Consider the following 16,832-nt stretch of genomic DNA (forward strand, 5'->3'; position numbering starts at 1 on the left):
TAGAATTAGGAAAAAAAAAATTATATAATATATATAATATAATATGTAGATTAGTAAAATGTATGATAACAAAATACGTTAAAATAATAACCAAAAAATACGTGTTTTTTATAAATATACTGATAAAAGGTCAGTGTCTGAAATCTGTAGTGAGTGTGCATGGCCAATCTATATTCTATGGAGGGGCAGCCAGGCTTTCTCTTCAACGTGATTACTGCCAATCAGATTATAGCTGCACATCAAATAAAGGCAAAAACATATAATGTAAAAACCTCTTCAATAGATAAAATTGCTCTAATGGAATTCACCTCAGTGCATAGTAGTGTAACATGAAGGTCCGATGTGGGGGTGGTTGGATCACTCTTAATGAGAGGAAAGAACAGCATGTAGACGGATAACTTAAGCCCCACTTTACTTTTCTCCATCAACCTCATCAACCCACTTCCTGCTTCTGGCTCTCATGTGCTGCTCCTCGCTCTCCCTCCTCACCCGGACGTTTCAGGCCTCTCGTTGGCAACAATAGGTGCTAAGCTGTTGCAACAGGTCAAAAACATGTTTGTGTGAGCGGACGTTTAAGGAAGCGACATGTCTAAAGATACAGCATCCATGTGCGACAGACAGGCAAGGAACCACGGACAGAGTGACACTCGCAGAAGAGGATGACACTTCCACTCTGCCGCCCACTCCTCAGCGCGACCACACTTCTTTCTGTGCCTCGCCCGGGGACATCTTCCATGCACGCTGGGTGTCACAGCAGACGGATGACTAGCTGCAGTAGCACCAAGCCATTTCCCCTTCTCACACTAAACTGTTACACCCCCCCCCCCCCCCCCCCCCCCCCCCCCTCCTCCACGTCTTCATGGCCTGCTGGGCCTTACTGCCTCTTGGCCGGAGATTCTCGATCACAAGCACATCCATTTACGCACGCACACGCAAGTACAAACATTAATGCCTTCCTCGTTCTCTGTGTGATTTACACTCAGCAGGAAACTGTGGAGCCCGTCACAATCATCCAACGAGGCGACTCCGGGAGCTAAAGTGAGTAACTCCACCAGATTGGATCAACACTAGTGGCAAAGGTCACAGAATCAGATCTTACTATTACTTGAAGCTGTCACAATTGCATTGGACTTTTAGCTGTAAGGGTTCATTGCCCCGGAATGTTGTCGATAACATCCCTTTGTGCTCGGACCAAGCCTCTGGGATCCATGGATGTTGCAACACCGGATGTGACCCCTAATCACACGACCACAAGCAAAACTGAATAAAGTCACTATGTGTAAATGAGAGACAAAAAAAACAACCAATAAATTACAGCTATTTGCTGTACTGACTCAAAATGGATCCTACTCAGTGCTTCTGTCGGGGTCTAGGCCTCCTTGTAGGTGCTGTGGTCTCTGTCTGTTACAAAAGGGGCACCACACTCTTAACAGGACCTGCATGGTGGCTAGCAGCTAGTTAGCATGGCAAGACTCGTTGGTATACCTGTGACATGCTTTGTGTAGCACATAGACAGTAAAACAGTAGTTGGAGCTGCTGAGTTTCTGGTTTAACAGGTGAGCAGGTTGCTTTTGTTCTTCTTGAAGATGTGGTAAAGAGGTGAAAATGAGTGCGTCGTGTTTGCATCGCAGATCTGAGCCGGAGCCATCTCCATTCGTAAAGCAGGGAGGGCCAACTGTTTCATAGGGAAGGACTTAAACTGCACAGAACCAGCTACAGAAACAAAGAGCAGGATGCCATTTCTCTACTACATCTTTACATTGGCTGATATGTAATATTTAAACTTGCAAGGCCTTTAAATGAGGACAGAATGTTATTTTCAGTTGCCAAAAATCTTTAAACTCTGACAACACCCAGTTTGGTTTACAAACGGAACGCTCTTGACCCCACATGACTGCTGCAACAGTTTATAAAACATAAATGAGAGATGTTGAGTGCAACAAAAACACATCCAGTCCTGTGTGCACTCACACCCTTGAGCTGTGTTGCCCGAGCGGCTTCTACTACCAGTAATTATTGGGACAGTTGCAACCACGGCAAGGGAATTATCATAAGCAGCCTTTTGCTGCTTTCTCTGCTTTCCAATGATTGGAGAAGAAACTGGGGAAGAAATAAATAAAAAAAATGCATAAAACAAATGCTACCCCCAAGACGGAACACAACAAATGGAATATTCAAGTGAGGGATTGAAATATCTCGCCCAAATAGTTCAAGATTTGCCACTGAGAAAAACAATGCACTTTCACTAGTGAAAATTTGCTCCCTGCTTTTGAGGTTTCTGAAATTAAGCCTGTGGCAAAACATTACAGCAGTGGAAATTAAGGCTCTACAGGAGCTATGGATTATCAATTATTCCTATCAATGCTCATGTATTACAGTTCATTTGCAGACTGCATTATGCCTCTGGTAAAATCTCCTCTGTCTCACCTTTAAATCGCTCATAAATCTCAGTGTCCCTCCTTCTACCCGTGTCATTGCAGAGCACCGCACTTTTTCAATTTCTGGAGTGAGAAAAGGACAGGGGGTAAAAAGCCTCTTCCAGTATTACATCTTTTCTACTTTATTACCAGTCTTCTGGGAAAATGGGGGCAGCTTTGCAGGCTGGCTATCTGTTTACATTTTCTTTACAAGACTATATTGGAATTATAATTGTGTTCTATGGCGCCTTCTTTTGGTGCCTTGCTCTGTTTAAAGGTCCTGTGGACCTGGGGAGATGAAGAAAAATGGGACCCTTTTGAGGGATTCGATTACTGAGAAAGAAAATGCAGCTGCACACAGGCCGTTTTTTTTTTTCTCCCTTTTTCTGCCTTCCTCCAGGTGCCAATCTCTCGGGATGCTCGATATTAGAGCCGGAATGGTGCTGACGCAGACACGCCGGCATCAGCGTGCGGGGAAACAATTTCTTAAGGTGGAATCAGACAATAGAAAATACAGCTATGAGATGAAACGTTAAAAATGTGTATTTGTGTTCAAGGTTAGTGGAGGTCAAAGTGTTGAAGTGTGCCATGGTTCGGGTTGTTTTGATGTGGCCTTAGAGCTGAAATAGTGCTGTGCTGATAACTGGCCTTAAGAAAACAGTTTAATGCATTTACATAGCTTTTGAAACCAGCCTTTGATTTATAATTCAACAGAGGGAATCTGGTTGAGACAAACTGCACACGGGTGTGCTGTGACTAAAACATGATGTCCATCTAAATAAACTGTGAAAACCACATCTTATCTTTCCACTTCTACTTCTACTGAAAGAGCAGTTTCTGATTATTTAAACAAACTGAGAAATTGACTTAATAACTCATTTTGACACAATGTGACATGCAGTTTACAGAAACATGGCATAAATATTCCATCACAATATGGATAATTGTTGATATTCCTGCAGCTCAGCTACATTGCATAGAGCGGCGGAGTGAGACAGTGAATTTGTATCCTTAATAATGTTTGGAATTAATTAAAATGCAAAGCGACGAGCCCAGAGTGCAACCACAGGTGGTGGCGAAGAGAGCGCAGTGAGAACAGGCGTGATGAGCGCAGCCCCCAACAACTCATGTCCATTTAGCTGATGATTTCTAATTTTATTATTGTTATTCATATGACTCTTTGCCTCCACTTCAATGGGATGACTTTGCCATTTTATGCAACAATTTCCTGTGTAATATCCCTCTGTCAATAAGTAATTACTTGCTTGGCAAATTGCTGTGCAAAATGTTCATCGAAGGGGAGAAGATCCATATCAATTGTTAATTTGCATAATGCAAATGAATCCACAGAGAGGGGGAAAAATGCCGTGGCTGACAGTTGGTTACCAGCGCGGCTGCTGGAAAAGCACAAGTGTCTTTTATTACTGCAGATCAGCACAGAGGTCTACAGCTTTTAGCTGCTGGGAGCAGGGAAATAAAGTGAAGCCTGAGACTGATGCAACATCTTTTTTTTTTCTCTATTCAGCTGGCAGAAGAAAAAAAAATGCTACCAATATTTGACAAGTGAAGCAGAGGTTTGTGAGCAGTTGTCCATTTGCTGCGGCTCAGGCATTAGCCGAGGATGAGCTCCCTGCCACTCCATTAGGCTTCCCCCCTGATAGAGTAACACCATTCTACCCCCCTGTTTACTTACTATGCAGGATCCGGCCCCTTCTATTTGCTTCCAATCAACTGATAAGACGAAAGGCCTTTTCTAAAGCCCCTGGAGGATGAAAACCAAACACCTAATGGTCATTAGAAGCAATTAGGTTCCGTAACTGGCACACCCCACTCTGCTTGCGCTGCGTTGGCTGCTTGGGTGCCGGTGGATCAGATGTGAACACAGGGGACCCGGAATGTACTTCTGTGTCTCAGGATAAACTTTCACGAGCTGAGAATGTCCAGGGCTCCCGTTTAACGATGAATGAGTTCAGTTTCCTGTCTGATTGCCTGGTGATTGGGATGAGGGTTTTTTGTGCCACTAGGTTTTTTATTTTTTATTTTCTTCTGTATTGAAAGAATTGTTACAGGGCCTCAATTGCTCCATGGCTCAAAACTCCCCTCTATTCTCCTCCACTCTGAAAGCATCATTAACACAATACTCTGACTTTACTGTAATTGTCGCGTTGTCAAAGGCATCTTGAGGACACGCGGAGCTACAGTGGAAGTCTATGCATGCAGCAGCACCTCCCAATTAGCTAACTCAGCTCCTTTGCGACGGGATTCAGGAGACTTGTGATTTTTATGCAAAACCACAGAGATCAAACAGCTTCTGCCCTAATCCCCCGAGTCAAACCTGGGGAGTGTGATCCTTATCGACAAACGCCGAGCCCGTGCAGAGCACCGTCCAATTACGTATTCACTGAGACCTTTTTGACATCCATTCTCCCTCCGCACGAGTGATGCAACAAAGGCAGGAATCCCGCTCTGATTTTTGCATTGTAAATGTTAGCACACATATTGTGTGTGGAAGTCCTGCTCGAGACATCTGATGTGAATACTAATACAGAGCACCGAGGTACCTCAGCTCAGTTAAATCCCTCCATCCTAATTTCATCTATGTGTTGGACTGGATATGATCCATTTATGAATCCCGAGAGATCATTTCTAAGAAGTGGATGAATAACTGGATAAGAAATGGGATATCATGGATATTATAACTATTGTCGAGCTAAACCGACATATAAATAGAAGCAACATCACGCACTCAATCCATTTTCTTTATCAGATGTATGTGAGCAGCTGCATGAGGAGTGTCTGTAGGATTCAGCTGTATAAAAAAGGACAAGAGAAGAGCATCACTCACACTTAAACATGCTCAGACACACACACACACACACACACACACACACACACACACACACACACACACACACACACACACAGCACTCCGTTGCGACGAGGAAGGCCATTGTCAGAAAACTAATAAAGAGGCAGAGGGCTGCTGTGGTGTGGTAATTACATATCCCAGAATATCAGCATGGCATTTATAAAAAACGCCGGGCATCAACAAAGAAGAAGAAGGTTATCAGGACAGATACAATGTTAGCACATATTATGTGCACACACATGCACAGCGACAGAGAGGCACATGCACATGTGTATGCACAGGTACACAGTCGCACCAAAAAGATAATGTCGTGTTTTCTTATCTGGCCACTCACTGAGAAACATAGACAACGTGTGTTTGCGCTTGGAGGTGCATCTGTGTTTATGTGGCCGAGCGCTACTGTGTGCGGAGCGAGACACTGATAAACATGCCCCATCTTGGCAAGTAGTGATCCAAGCGGGCGCCGGCTTCTGTAAACACTCAGAGCGCGGCACAGATTGAGATGCAGGGAATCCAGGACCTGTGTGTCTGCCTCCATCCAGATGGAGGCTACATTGGCTTTGGGACTGGCCCAGGTCGTCCCCCCCCCGATGACAAACCAACCAAAGATCTGAGGAGCCATTAAAATATCGCTGCCTCACCGCAGCTGCTCATCCTCGTCCTCATCAGCTATTAGCGACAGCGCGGCGTCCCGATGTAGATAAAGAGCAGAAAAGCAACATAAAAGGCACCGTGCCATTTGGCAGAGTGTTCCTCTTCTTCGAGGCAAAGAGTTTCATCTCCTGAGACTCCGAGGGGGTTTCCCTCCTAGATACAGCTCCCTGGGTTTTTCTTATCTGTGAAATTTAAAGTATCTTTACTCTTCTTATTTTCACCGCTCTGTTTCTAAAGAGAATTTCCTCAAAGGATAATATTGTTGACAACTTCTTTTTTTGTTTTTTTTGTTCAACGCGTTACTGAAATGGCATTCTTAAATGCGTTGACTTAAGAGTGACTAACACATAAAGCATTTATTATTATTTTCAATGTTACTCACTTGTTATGTAAAAAAAAAAGGGATTAAGAAATATCCCAATAAAACATTTAGAAATAAATGAAGCACACTCATATGCCCGTGTCTGCTCTGGTTTCTGCCCACAGGCAGCTTAGGTGAACTGGAAAACTCTAACTTGCCCATGTGAATGTGTTGCCTGTATGTGTGTTGAAAGGTGTGTCCTGCCTCTTGGGCCACTCAGTGCAGTCCAAACCCCCTGTGACCCTGATAAGGATTACAATAATCATTCTACAAAAATTAATTTTTTTATTGCTATTGAAAAGCCTTGGAGTTATACAAATTTCCTTTTTTTTCCAAGCAGTCAGAATATCTTGTTATATTTTATTCACTCCCCTACAATGACAGTGACCTTTCCATCAATGATAGTAGCTAGTAATTGCTAATTCAATTTCATTGGTGCCAGTGACTCAGCAGGTGTTCATTTACCATCGTCCAGTTGGACTCTCTGCTCAAATGCAGCAAAGCAATTCACAATTCAGTGTGTTTTAATATTGCTAAGGTACTGACAGAGAATATGATGTTTTTCCAGAGCTAATGGTAAGGGTTCCCTCCAAATGATCAGTTTCCTGCTGCCACGGGACGTTGGGGCTTCGATGCAATTTCGAAAAATATGTCGAAAAATGTCTTTTATACTGAAAGAAAATAATTTTTGAAGAGAGTAATTCTCTGAAGTCTTAAGCAATCGACCGACACAACGTTACTACACGTTGATAACAAAGGGTTCACTCTCCTCCAACATTACACCAGTCCAGCCTTTCATCAAACTCATCTGTGATAATGTTACACTAACTGGATGCTCTATTATTCATAACAGGGAAAAGTTGTTGTGATCCTTGAAGCTCTGCATTTAGTTAAAAAACAATAAAGAAGAGCGGGTGTTAGTAGAGATTTGTTAATATTTCATCAGATAGACCATTGCTGCATGTCCAATCCACAAGCACAACAACAGGCGGCTAGGATAAAGGCAATTATCTAGACTTCAATAACAGACGGCTTCTAGCCCCTAAAAGCTTTTCACATGTTTCTGGCATCCTCCACTCAGCGTCCCTGAACACCTCATTTTGTTGCCATCGAGAGAGGAGAGAGCAGCTGAGAGCGGCAGCGTAACACGCCGTGTCCCTCGCCGTGCACGTGGCGCGCATACACCGCCGATTCTTTGAGAACAATTTCAACATCCTGCACGCTCGGCCCTGATTCCCATTAAGCATTCATAATTCATCTGGATTTTATATTATAACGTTGTGAATTTTTCATGCCTCCACCCCCCCCCCCCCCCCCCCCTCTCCCCTCCACATCCCACCCTCTTTTTGATCCGACAGGGAGGAAAAAAAAGAATTAATCAAACATTGGAGGGGTAAAGAAAGAAAAATCTAAAGTGTCACTTTCACACACACACACACATACACACACAAAAGCTTGTTACATCCCGGGTGTTTCTTGAAGCCAGTTCATTTGTAAGGCTCAGGCTGGATGTTTCACATGCGTCGTGGAGAGACAAACACGAGGGTGAGGCGCTATTAGAGGAATACAGGTGTTCATACATAGAGTGTACATAAGGTCGAAGTATGAAGTAGAGGGTGTGTGTGTGTGTGTGTGTGTGTGTTACCCATTTTTAGCCCCCTTCTCCTCCCTTGGCTATTATTTCAGCAATCTTTTCATTCTTCCAGCAGAAGGGATCATTAAACCAAAATAATTCATTTGTGAGAAAGGTCAAGTCCACAGTCTGCTGGCACCCAGATACCAGAGTTAGGAGTGGTTGCATTGAGGGAGAAGAAAAACACTGGATGGAGCCATTGATTCTTCCTGGTATTTTTTTTTCCTCTGTCAACCAAGTGATTGAGGTGAGCAGCCCGCTGCCTTTGGCTCAGCAGTGATGATAATCATCATCTTTAAAACCTGTTATAGGTGAAGACACTGATCTCCAAGTAAATGTCACATCAACTGTTTACTGAAGCAGCTTTGTTGTTATTATGTTATTTGAGGCGGGTGAAGAATGAAGGGAGGACGTAGAGAAGGAGTGAGGAGGGAAAGTAAGGAGGCGGGGGAAGAGGATTGAGGACTGTCATCTTTTAAGTGCCAGAAATAGGCACTCGCTCCAAAACTCCCTCCCCATTGTCTCCCTGGCTCCAGCCCACATGTGCTCTTTGCCTAACCATGAAGCCAAATGCACATCCAGCCGCACAATAACAACATCCATTCTTAACAAGATTACTACGCCGGTCCCAGTTTGGCTGATGGGACGTGTATGGGAGCAGAGGCGCAGGGATAAGCTGCCTTCAGCCGCCTGCAGCATTTCACATATACACTGGGCTCTATCTATAGGAGAGGAGCTGCCTGGGGAGAGGAGCCAAGCATCGAGCCCAAAAGACACACTGGCACAGGGAGCAGGAATCCTCCGCTGCTGCTGCTGCTGTGGCTTATGCCTGCACCCACTATGTCAGAGGCAAGGGCCAATTAGCAGGTTTCAGATAATCATAATCTTTTGATTTGAATAATCTGATTTAAATAACTGTAACCTCATTTGCTGCTACTGATGCTTGGCCGGCGTCTTTGACTGGAAAACACAGACCAGATTTCAAGTAAACAGAATGTCCAACATCCGGCTCTTTAATGTTGACTTAATTTAGTCGTCTGTCACTGCCTGTTTAAAATATGATTATACACGAGTCAGTGTTTTGTCTGAGAAATAAACAATCATTTGAATGTCAGCGCAGCACAAAAGCCGAGAGGTTTAAGCCTGTTAAATTGCAAATGCGTCTCCTTCTGCTTTGAAAAATATATAATCCAAACTAAGAAAAAGAAAAACATTATTTTCAAAAGAAACCCGAGTAAATTAGCCCAAGCTGGCACGAGCCAAGCTTTTCAGGCGAACTGCTTTAATTCCTATAAATTAGTTAGAGCAAAGTTCAAGGCAGAGGGCCAGATGATTTAGCCTGCTAAGCGCTCCACCTCCGCACATCCAGCCCAGGCCAAGCCCGGTGAGCCAGGGAGCGTGAGGGGAGGCAGAAGGGAAGGGAAGGGCACGGCACTAAAAGGGAGGAGGGGGGGGGGGGGGCAGTTTGACTTAATGAGAGGTGTGGGGCGGGGGGGGCTTTCGCCGGATTTGCACTCTAGGACTTTGACACTGTTGACTGACAATCACTGACATGGGACAGAGGTAATCGTGGCGTCGCGGTCCGAGGTGAAACCACAAAAGGGCCATTTGCTATGAATTAGCCCTGATGCAGAAGCTCGGGCAGAGTGGGCCCCCGCGTGAGCGACTCACTGTACAACATGGATTTAATGATTCGGGGCCGCAGATGTGAGTGATGGCAGGGAGCTTGTTATTTTGCTCAGGGACTCTGAAGCCGTGTGAATGGATGTGCTTTCCTGTTAAATTATTATTGCAGCTGATGCATGTACACAGGAGAGTTTCCAGGGATGGCGGACGAGACGCGTGCCTCCTTATGATACACTGAACTGAAACATGATTGCTTCTCCCTTATGAAAATACACACAGAGAGAGTCTGTGATTTAGTGCGCGGCAGTCGGGGGGGCGCATGTGAGAGGGAATGACGGGACATTGTGAGCTGCGTGTTCGGCTGTTTATACGCGTGGGTGTGTTTAAAAAGACATAAAGGGGCGAAGCAGAATGAGGGATATTTGAAAAAATGACACATGTGCCAATCGTGAAATGTGAGTGCTCACTGTGGTACCTCTACAAAATGATCACTGTCAGCCTGGATGAAAAAAAAACAACTAAATTACTCTGCAATAACAGTTAAGATACGAGCAATGCTGGAAAAGTAATAATGTCAGTGAGGTGCTCACCTGTAAATTTGAAAATACCACAGATTTCAGACTGCAATTTCTGCTTAAAACCCACATACAGCAGTTTAGGGAGAAACCTTTCATAAATCTGGCCGCGCTGACAGCCCTGCAAATGTTTGCAAAGATACACCAGCTATAAAGCTTCGTGGACACACTGTATTTACTGTTGCCCACACAGCCCTCGTGTCTAAATATGCTCCATCCAAGCCTGTGTCTGCTCATCTCATCCCTGGTCTGCTACACTCCAGAATGGACTGTGCTGCTATGACACACACATGCACACACACGTAACGCAGCTTGTTAATAGGAAACAGGACGACAACACAAAGCCGTAGACGACCTGTCAAGCTATTCGAGGGCAGCACTAATGTGATCTCACAGCTCTATCAGAGCCACCGCTGGGCCCAGTGTTTTATTACAGACCGGGAGGGACAGACACAGGGAGAGATTGGAAAGGAAGAGGGAGACTGTGACCATGGCCCATTGATATACCGCCCCTGCCGGCATTAGTGATATACTGTACAGGTGAGCCATGCATGGGGAAAGAGAGGTGCGCAGGAACGGAGGGGAGAAGAAGCGAAGGACGGAGGAGTGTTAGCGGGGTTTTTTTCTAAATTACACAAGCGGAGGGAATGGAGATCTAAGGCCTGAGAGACGGAGGAGCTGCTGCGAGGCTGCAGCTCAATATGGATCTTTGTGGTGCTGCCTGAAGAGAGATTACAGAGCTGTATTCCAGGAGCTGCTGTGGGTGTGAGAACCCAGATGGAATGAAATTGAATCCAGCAAACATTGACAGGGCCTTCTTTTCCGGAATTGAATGACAGCTTTTGCTTCAACCCACTCACTAATGCATGGGAACCTGTGTCTAATGTGAGCTATATTTGAGAATTTATTATATCCCAGCCAATGCGTGTAATTTTTGTGTCATAATGACTATCAATCACTAGCAATAATTCAGCTAATATTCTCGTTAACTCCCCCTCCTCATCCATCAATCAAAGGCCAAGTCTTATACCCACTCAATAGCTACAGTATGTATTCAGATTAAGGTGGGGGGGGGGGGGGCTACACTGGCACGACTCAGTTAAGGGGGGGCAGACCTCTGATCTGTTGTAAACCAGCAACAGTAGGTCGCTCTGGCAGGATGTGGGAGTCTCTGGCTGCCCTGGCAGCTGCATTCAGGGCTCAATCCTGCTTAGATGTGCCTCGCTGCCTCGCACCACCAAAGCCAAACACTTGGAGAAATTTTAACAATGTCGTCGTACCACACCCGGTCGGCCCCCGGAGCCAAGCTTACTCTGGCTCAAGAGTCACTCTCTCCATAATCGCCCCCATCATAGAGCGAGAGAGAGTAAGAGAGGCGGAGGTGAGGGGGACAGAGAAAGGCAATCCAGCTGAGCAGAAGCAGCTCTCACATCAGTATTTATAGACTGATGTTCCACATCTTGTTCTCACAGTCCAAAGTGCAGAAAGCAACAAAAGCAGCAAAGAGGACTAAAGTGAATTTGGAAAACTCTCCCAGATAAAACGGGTTTATTCAGGTCCACGTCAGGGTGGTAAACTGAGCCAAAACACAAAGAAACTCCAACCTTAAATTATATTACAGTGAGCCCTTTTTTTCAGCTAAATGTAGCTCTGAAAGGGAAAGCGAGAGAGAATGATTGAACCATTTGAGACAAGTCAAACACTATCATGTGTGTGTGTGTGTGTGTGTGTGTTATGGAAACCACCTCTGCTTGTAGCAAAAAGCTCTGCATTCTTACATTACACCCGCGATCTGATCCTGCATTGGTCATTCTTGTTTGGAATCCTGTCTAACAGCTTGTTTGGAAGAACAAAGCTTGTCCTTCCTTCTCCTCACATACACAAAGTTATTATTTCCCTTTTTATTCCAACAGATATGTCCATTGTCTTTGCTGAATCAATAATCAAAGCCTTTTTTCTTTCCCTGTCGCTGTCAGTCCTTTGCAATCTTGCAGTTCAGCCAGAATCGATGAATAATAATGGTCGATTATCAATTCTCTTTGTGGGGGAAAAAACCCATGATGCTGTGGCAGATAAAAGTGTTGGACAATGGGATGAGGGACCAGTGAATTTATGCCATCTGCACTACAATTCAGCAGACCTGAATCCATCATTATTACACACCATATACTAAATGATGGTGAGAAAGTAAAAGGAGCCTGGGAATGTTACGTCCGAGGTTGTGAGAAAATTCCAGCGCTAACTGCCATCAATCCGGCTACAAAGAAAACACATTCTGCTTTCTCTTTGGCGCACATACAGCAATTTGTTCACTGTTTGTCTTTTGTTCTAAGGCACTGTTTTGCCTTTAATGGCCTAATTTAAATGAGTTGCTTCTTTGTATGTTTAAATAATTGAAATAGCTTTGACCGAAGCGGCAAACTTTTGGGCTAACGCTGCAGAACGTCCGGATTGGACAGAAACGAAGAGAAGTCTTAGGACGAGGTTACAACCTAGAATTACCCAACTCTCATTTCATTTGAAAACCGGCGGCTATAGTGGCAAATCAAGAGCTGCTTTGCCTAAAATTACCCCCTCTTATCCTTCCAGTGGTCTACGTGAGAGTCATTACTCGTCGAAGTGGTATCTCCCACTCGTTGTCAACAATGAGCAAACGTACATCACCTAAATTAGTCGGTTCAGGGCCTATCTACCGTCACACACCAATTGCCTATTCCTGCTCCTAATGACAGGTTATTTCTGAACCGTCCCTGGCTCGTGATGAGTAATCCTCAAAATCCCTTCCAACACCGTGTTCGTTTTAAGCTACAGCCGAGCAACAAGCTTTCACAGCTGTCTCCCCGGCTTCACTTTAACAGGTACTGCACGCCTGCCTCCCCGGGACTGACGGGGGGGGGGCTGACGAACGCTAACGCTCAGTGAATCACAATGTCACGAAAACGACGCGCTGAACAGGAACAGTGAAAGGGAAGGGTGCTGTCACGCCTTGTGGCCGTCCTTCTCACTCTTCCCCACCTCCGTCTTCCCTCGCCCCCCCCCCCCTTGCTTTCCTGCGTTTATGCTAATGGGGTGCTGGGAAAGAACACAGCAAACAGCACGTCGTTGAAAATCGATGGCACAATCTCTCTCTGTCCCTCTCACAAACACTGTCTCACTGACTCACTCTCAGTCCCAGTGTTGGCGTAGTTGAGGGGGAGCCCGGTCACCGACGAAGATTGGGGATGCTAGTATAATTAAACCTCAGAGTGCACCAGCAATAAAAAAAGCTATAGCATGGAAAGAGTCCAACCTTGGCCTGGACTTCTTTGATAATCAGCTCACAACCACAGATAGATGCAGCCTCACACAGCGTAGGAAAATTGTGCAAAATAAAAAAAAAAAAAAACACAGAGGCCTGTCTGACCCATTTGAATCGCACCTCCCACCCATTTGATTCATTTTTTAATTAAGTGTGAGAAACTCGGAGAAAACGGAAGCAAATTAGACAGAGGAACTGGGAGGGGGTGAGATTTATTCTCTTGAACCATTACAAGTTCCCATCTGGGTTAACATAGGACTTATCTTAGCTCTGCCAGGCATACTCATGAGCACTTAACCTTGCAATGAACGCAACCCATCATCATAGCCTCACAAACGGCGAGCCGCGTTCTTCTTCACCCGCAGGAGCCCCCCTATCCTGCGCCCAATCCCTTGTATGGTCCTTCAACAGGAAGATGCTTGGACCTCAAGTTTGCAGCAAAACGTTAACTAAGACCTTCAGAGAATTGATCCTTCTTGTCTGAAAACAGCTTCATTTTGTGCAACCAATTCTCTGTCGACAGTCTGTAGAACCATTCACACTCCGGCACACAGCACAGCACAGTGCGTGTGAGCTTGTGTTTACGAAATCAAAACTCTGTCATGAACGTGCTCTTGGTCTTTGACTGTTGCCTCACACTTGTGTGGTTTCCATTTGTGTATTTTTTACACTTTTTTAGGAAATATTTTGAGGTTAAATGTTTATAAATGCACAACATGTTGCCAGGTGATCTGTCTCATCTTTGATGCTCATTGTCTCACAGCTAAAATCTAACCTTCAAATACCAATCTCCCGTCCGGTCACAGAGGCCCCGGTGAGTGTTTGTATGTTTCAGCTTCTGAAGACACTGTCGAATCCAGAAGAGGCTGCCTAATTGACTCGCCTGCAAAATTAATGCATCACTTAACAGCATTTCTGTGTTTGTATGGTATTTAGATAACACAGGTGGAAATCCCGCACGGTGGCAAATGTTTAATTGATGCAGCCATATGACAATGTTTGAGATAGAGTCAGGACAAACAGGAAAATAAAAAACAAGAGGAAGTGAAGTGAAAAATATTTACTTGGACTATAAGTTTTTTTTTTTTTTTGCAACCAAGCCGTTATGCTTTAGTGCCATTTCTGAGGGCTTGAAAAGAAAATATATATATATATATATATATTTAATTAATCATGGTGGCAATATGTCACAAACAAGAAATGCATACCCACCAATTATCAAATGTTAGGCACCAAAACATTGTTTGCAAAAGCTATGACTGAACAAGATCAAATATTGTGCTTGATGGCCTGCATTCCTGCCCGTGCCAGAGTGGCTGGGTGATATTCTAGGGGAGGGAAGTGAACGTGGCTGCCAGGCTGACTCTCCCCAGGTGAGTCCCAGCAATGAGCTTTGAACAAGCTGCTTTGGCCGGGCTGGCCAGAAGCCGTTCCCTCCCCTGAAACCTGCCTGACACTTCCACACAGGCCCGGGAGCAGGTGGCCCTCAGCTGCAGGAGTAGCCCACAGTTCTGTTTGTTTCAGATTGTAATGGAGAACCAGAGCTAAAGCAGCTGTCTTTGCACAATTCCTGTGTTATGCCTTTTCAGTAAAAAAACGGATGCAGGGGAAAGAACGGGAAATTAAAAAAAAGTGGGTAAGGGCATTTGTTGTCAAGTGTTTTGTGTGGCAGAGAGTGAACAAAAAACCACACAACAACCATATGTTAGACTGCTAAACAAATTGTGAGATTATTTAACATCTAGGAGAAGAAAAAACATTTCCCCACTGTTATTTGATGGGAGTTTAATTATTTCCAAAAGCATTTTGTGATACCCCCTCTCAACCACACACACACACACACAGCCTCCTCCCCTTGCCTCCCCCTCCCTTGTCCCCGTATCTTTGCTTCCCCTTGACAACCAAAACCCTCCCGCTGCCCATGGGAAGAAAACGGGCAAAAAAAGGAGGGAGCATTCAAATGGCCGAATTAATGTTTCCACACGATAAGCGAGCTTAATATAATGCCGACAATCACAGCACTCACCCTGCCAACTAGAATTGGATCTGGTCCAGAAAATTCCTCCAGCACAAACATTTGATTCCAAACCCATCCTCTCTTGGCGCGGCTCAGTAATCTTTGTCCTTCGCCAAGACCGCTCGCCACTGCTGCGGACCCACCAGTTTGTATACTTTTGGACTGGCCTACGATAGGAGTCGTAGACACACGGGGAGCACAAGTAATCCACACCAGCAGCAAGGACATCCACAGATCCATGAGCAGCTCCTCAGACCGCTTTGGCATCCTGTCGTCGGGGTGTTTTGTATTTGTTTGTTTAACGAGACTCTTCTGTCTCTGCGTCTAGTTTCCCCCACTCTCTTCAGATCAACAGCTCCTTAGGTAACAAGAAAAGGTTACTTGTGTCCTCTTTCAACGGCGGAGCTTGCATTCATGGTGTGATAAAGGTCACTTGCATGGTATGCCTCCATAGCGATTGGTGAAGGGCTGAGGCACTCAGCACAGCATCCATTTGGCGTTATTCCGAGAGGGAGACCTATGAGGGAGCAATCACAGTTTGTTAGCTGTCTTTTCATTCCGTGAGGGGTTGTCAGTAGGTGGAGATGAAAGGGGTAGGAGGGAATAAGCGACAGGGGTCAAATAAACATTTGAAAAAATCAAACGAAACAAGACAGAGTGATAGACAGAAGAACAATTCTGCTTCTAGGGCAAGAAAACAGATAAAAGGGGATTACAAAAATAACAAGACACCAATTCTTGTTATAGGACAAGAAGTCAAGATGTCACTTCATCATCATGAGTGATCTCTCTGAAGCAGCCGTGACCCTTTATTCCGATCTGCTTTTCATATTATCCTGCTACAATTGAACCACAAATGGGCATGTCTGCACTCTGAGGCTATTCAGCCCACAACATTAGATTGCCTTGCTTTAATCTGTTGTTCTGGGGATAATCCTGGAAAGATTGTAAGCAATTACATCTTCAGTATGATTAATGTTTTCACATAACATTATGGGTGAAATATCCTTTTACGATCAGACGTCTAAGACGTCTGATCGTGCATGCAATAATGTCAGCTCCAAACCGAGAGACTGTTTGCAGGTGAGCTCTACAAAGTCAACAGCGCTGCAGCTCACGGAGACAGTAATCCACACGGTTGCGAATAAATGTGAAGGTGTTCACCGGCATGTTTAATCACTGAATCAAATATGTAATATTACATTGAACAACTGTTTTCTGTGAAGCACTGATATACCCCAAAAAAAACGGAAAATAACCAAATTAAATATAACAAAGTGAACCTAATGTAAAGGTTGCCCTTCACTCGAAAGTAGTTTTAGCCAAACATCCCTCTCACCAGCTCAGTGGCTACAGTGTTCCGAACTCTGATGTGCATTGTT

General features: G+C 44.7%; 1 protein-coding gene across 1 annotated transcript in view; it reads right to left on the bottom strand.

Annotated features, from left to right (window-relative positions):
- cdh8 (cadherin 8) overlaps positions 1 to 15,717 on the bottom strand; it is an 86,916-nt gene extending 71,199 nt beyond the window's left edge. The window contains exon 1 of the mRNA XM_053419625.1: positions 15,460 to 15,717. Within this exon, the coding sequence (XP_053275600.1) occupies positions 15,460 to 15,717 (258 nt within the window). The remainder of the gene's footprint in view (positions 1 to 15,459) is intronic.
- Between the last annotated feature and the right edge of the window lie 1,115 nt (positions 15,718 to 16,832).

Source organism: Pleuronectes platessa, chromosome 1 (genome assembly GCF_947347685.1).
Source record: "Pleuronectes platessa chromosome 1, fPlePla1.1, whole genome shotgun sequence".
Lineage (NCBI taxonomy): Eukaryota > Metazoa > Chordata > Actinopteri > Pleuronectiformes > Pleuronectidae > Pleuronectes > Pleuronectes platessa.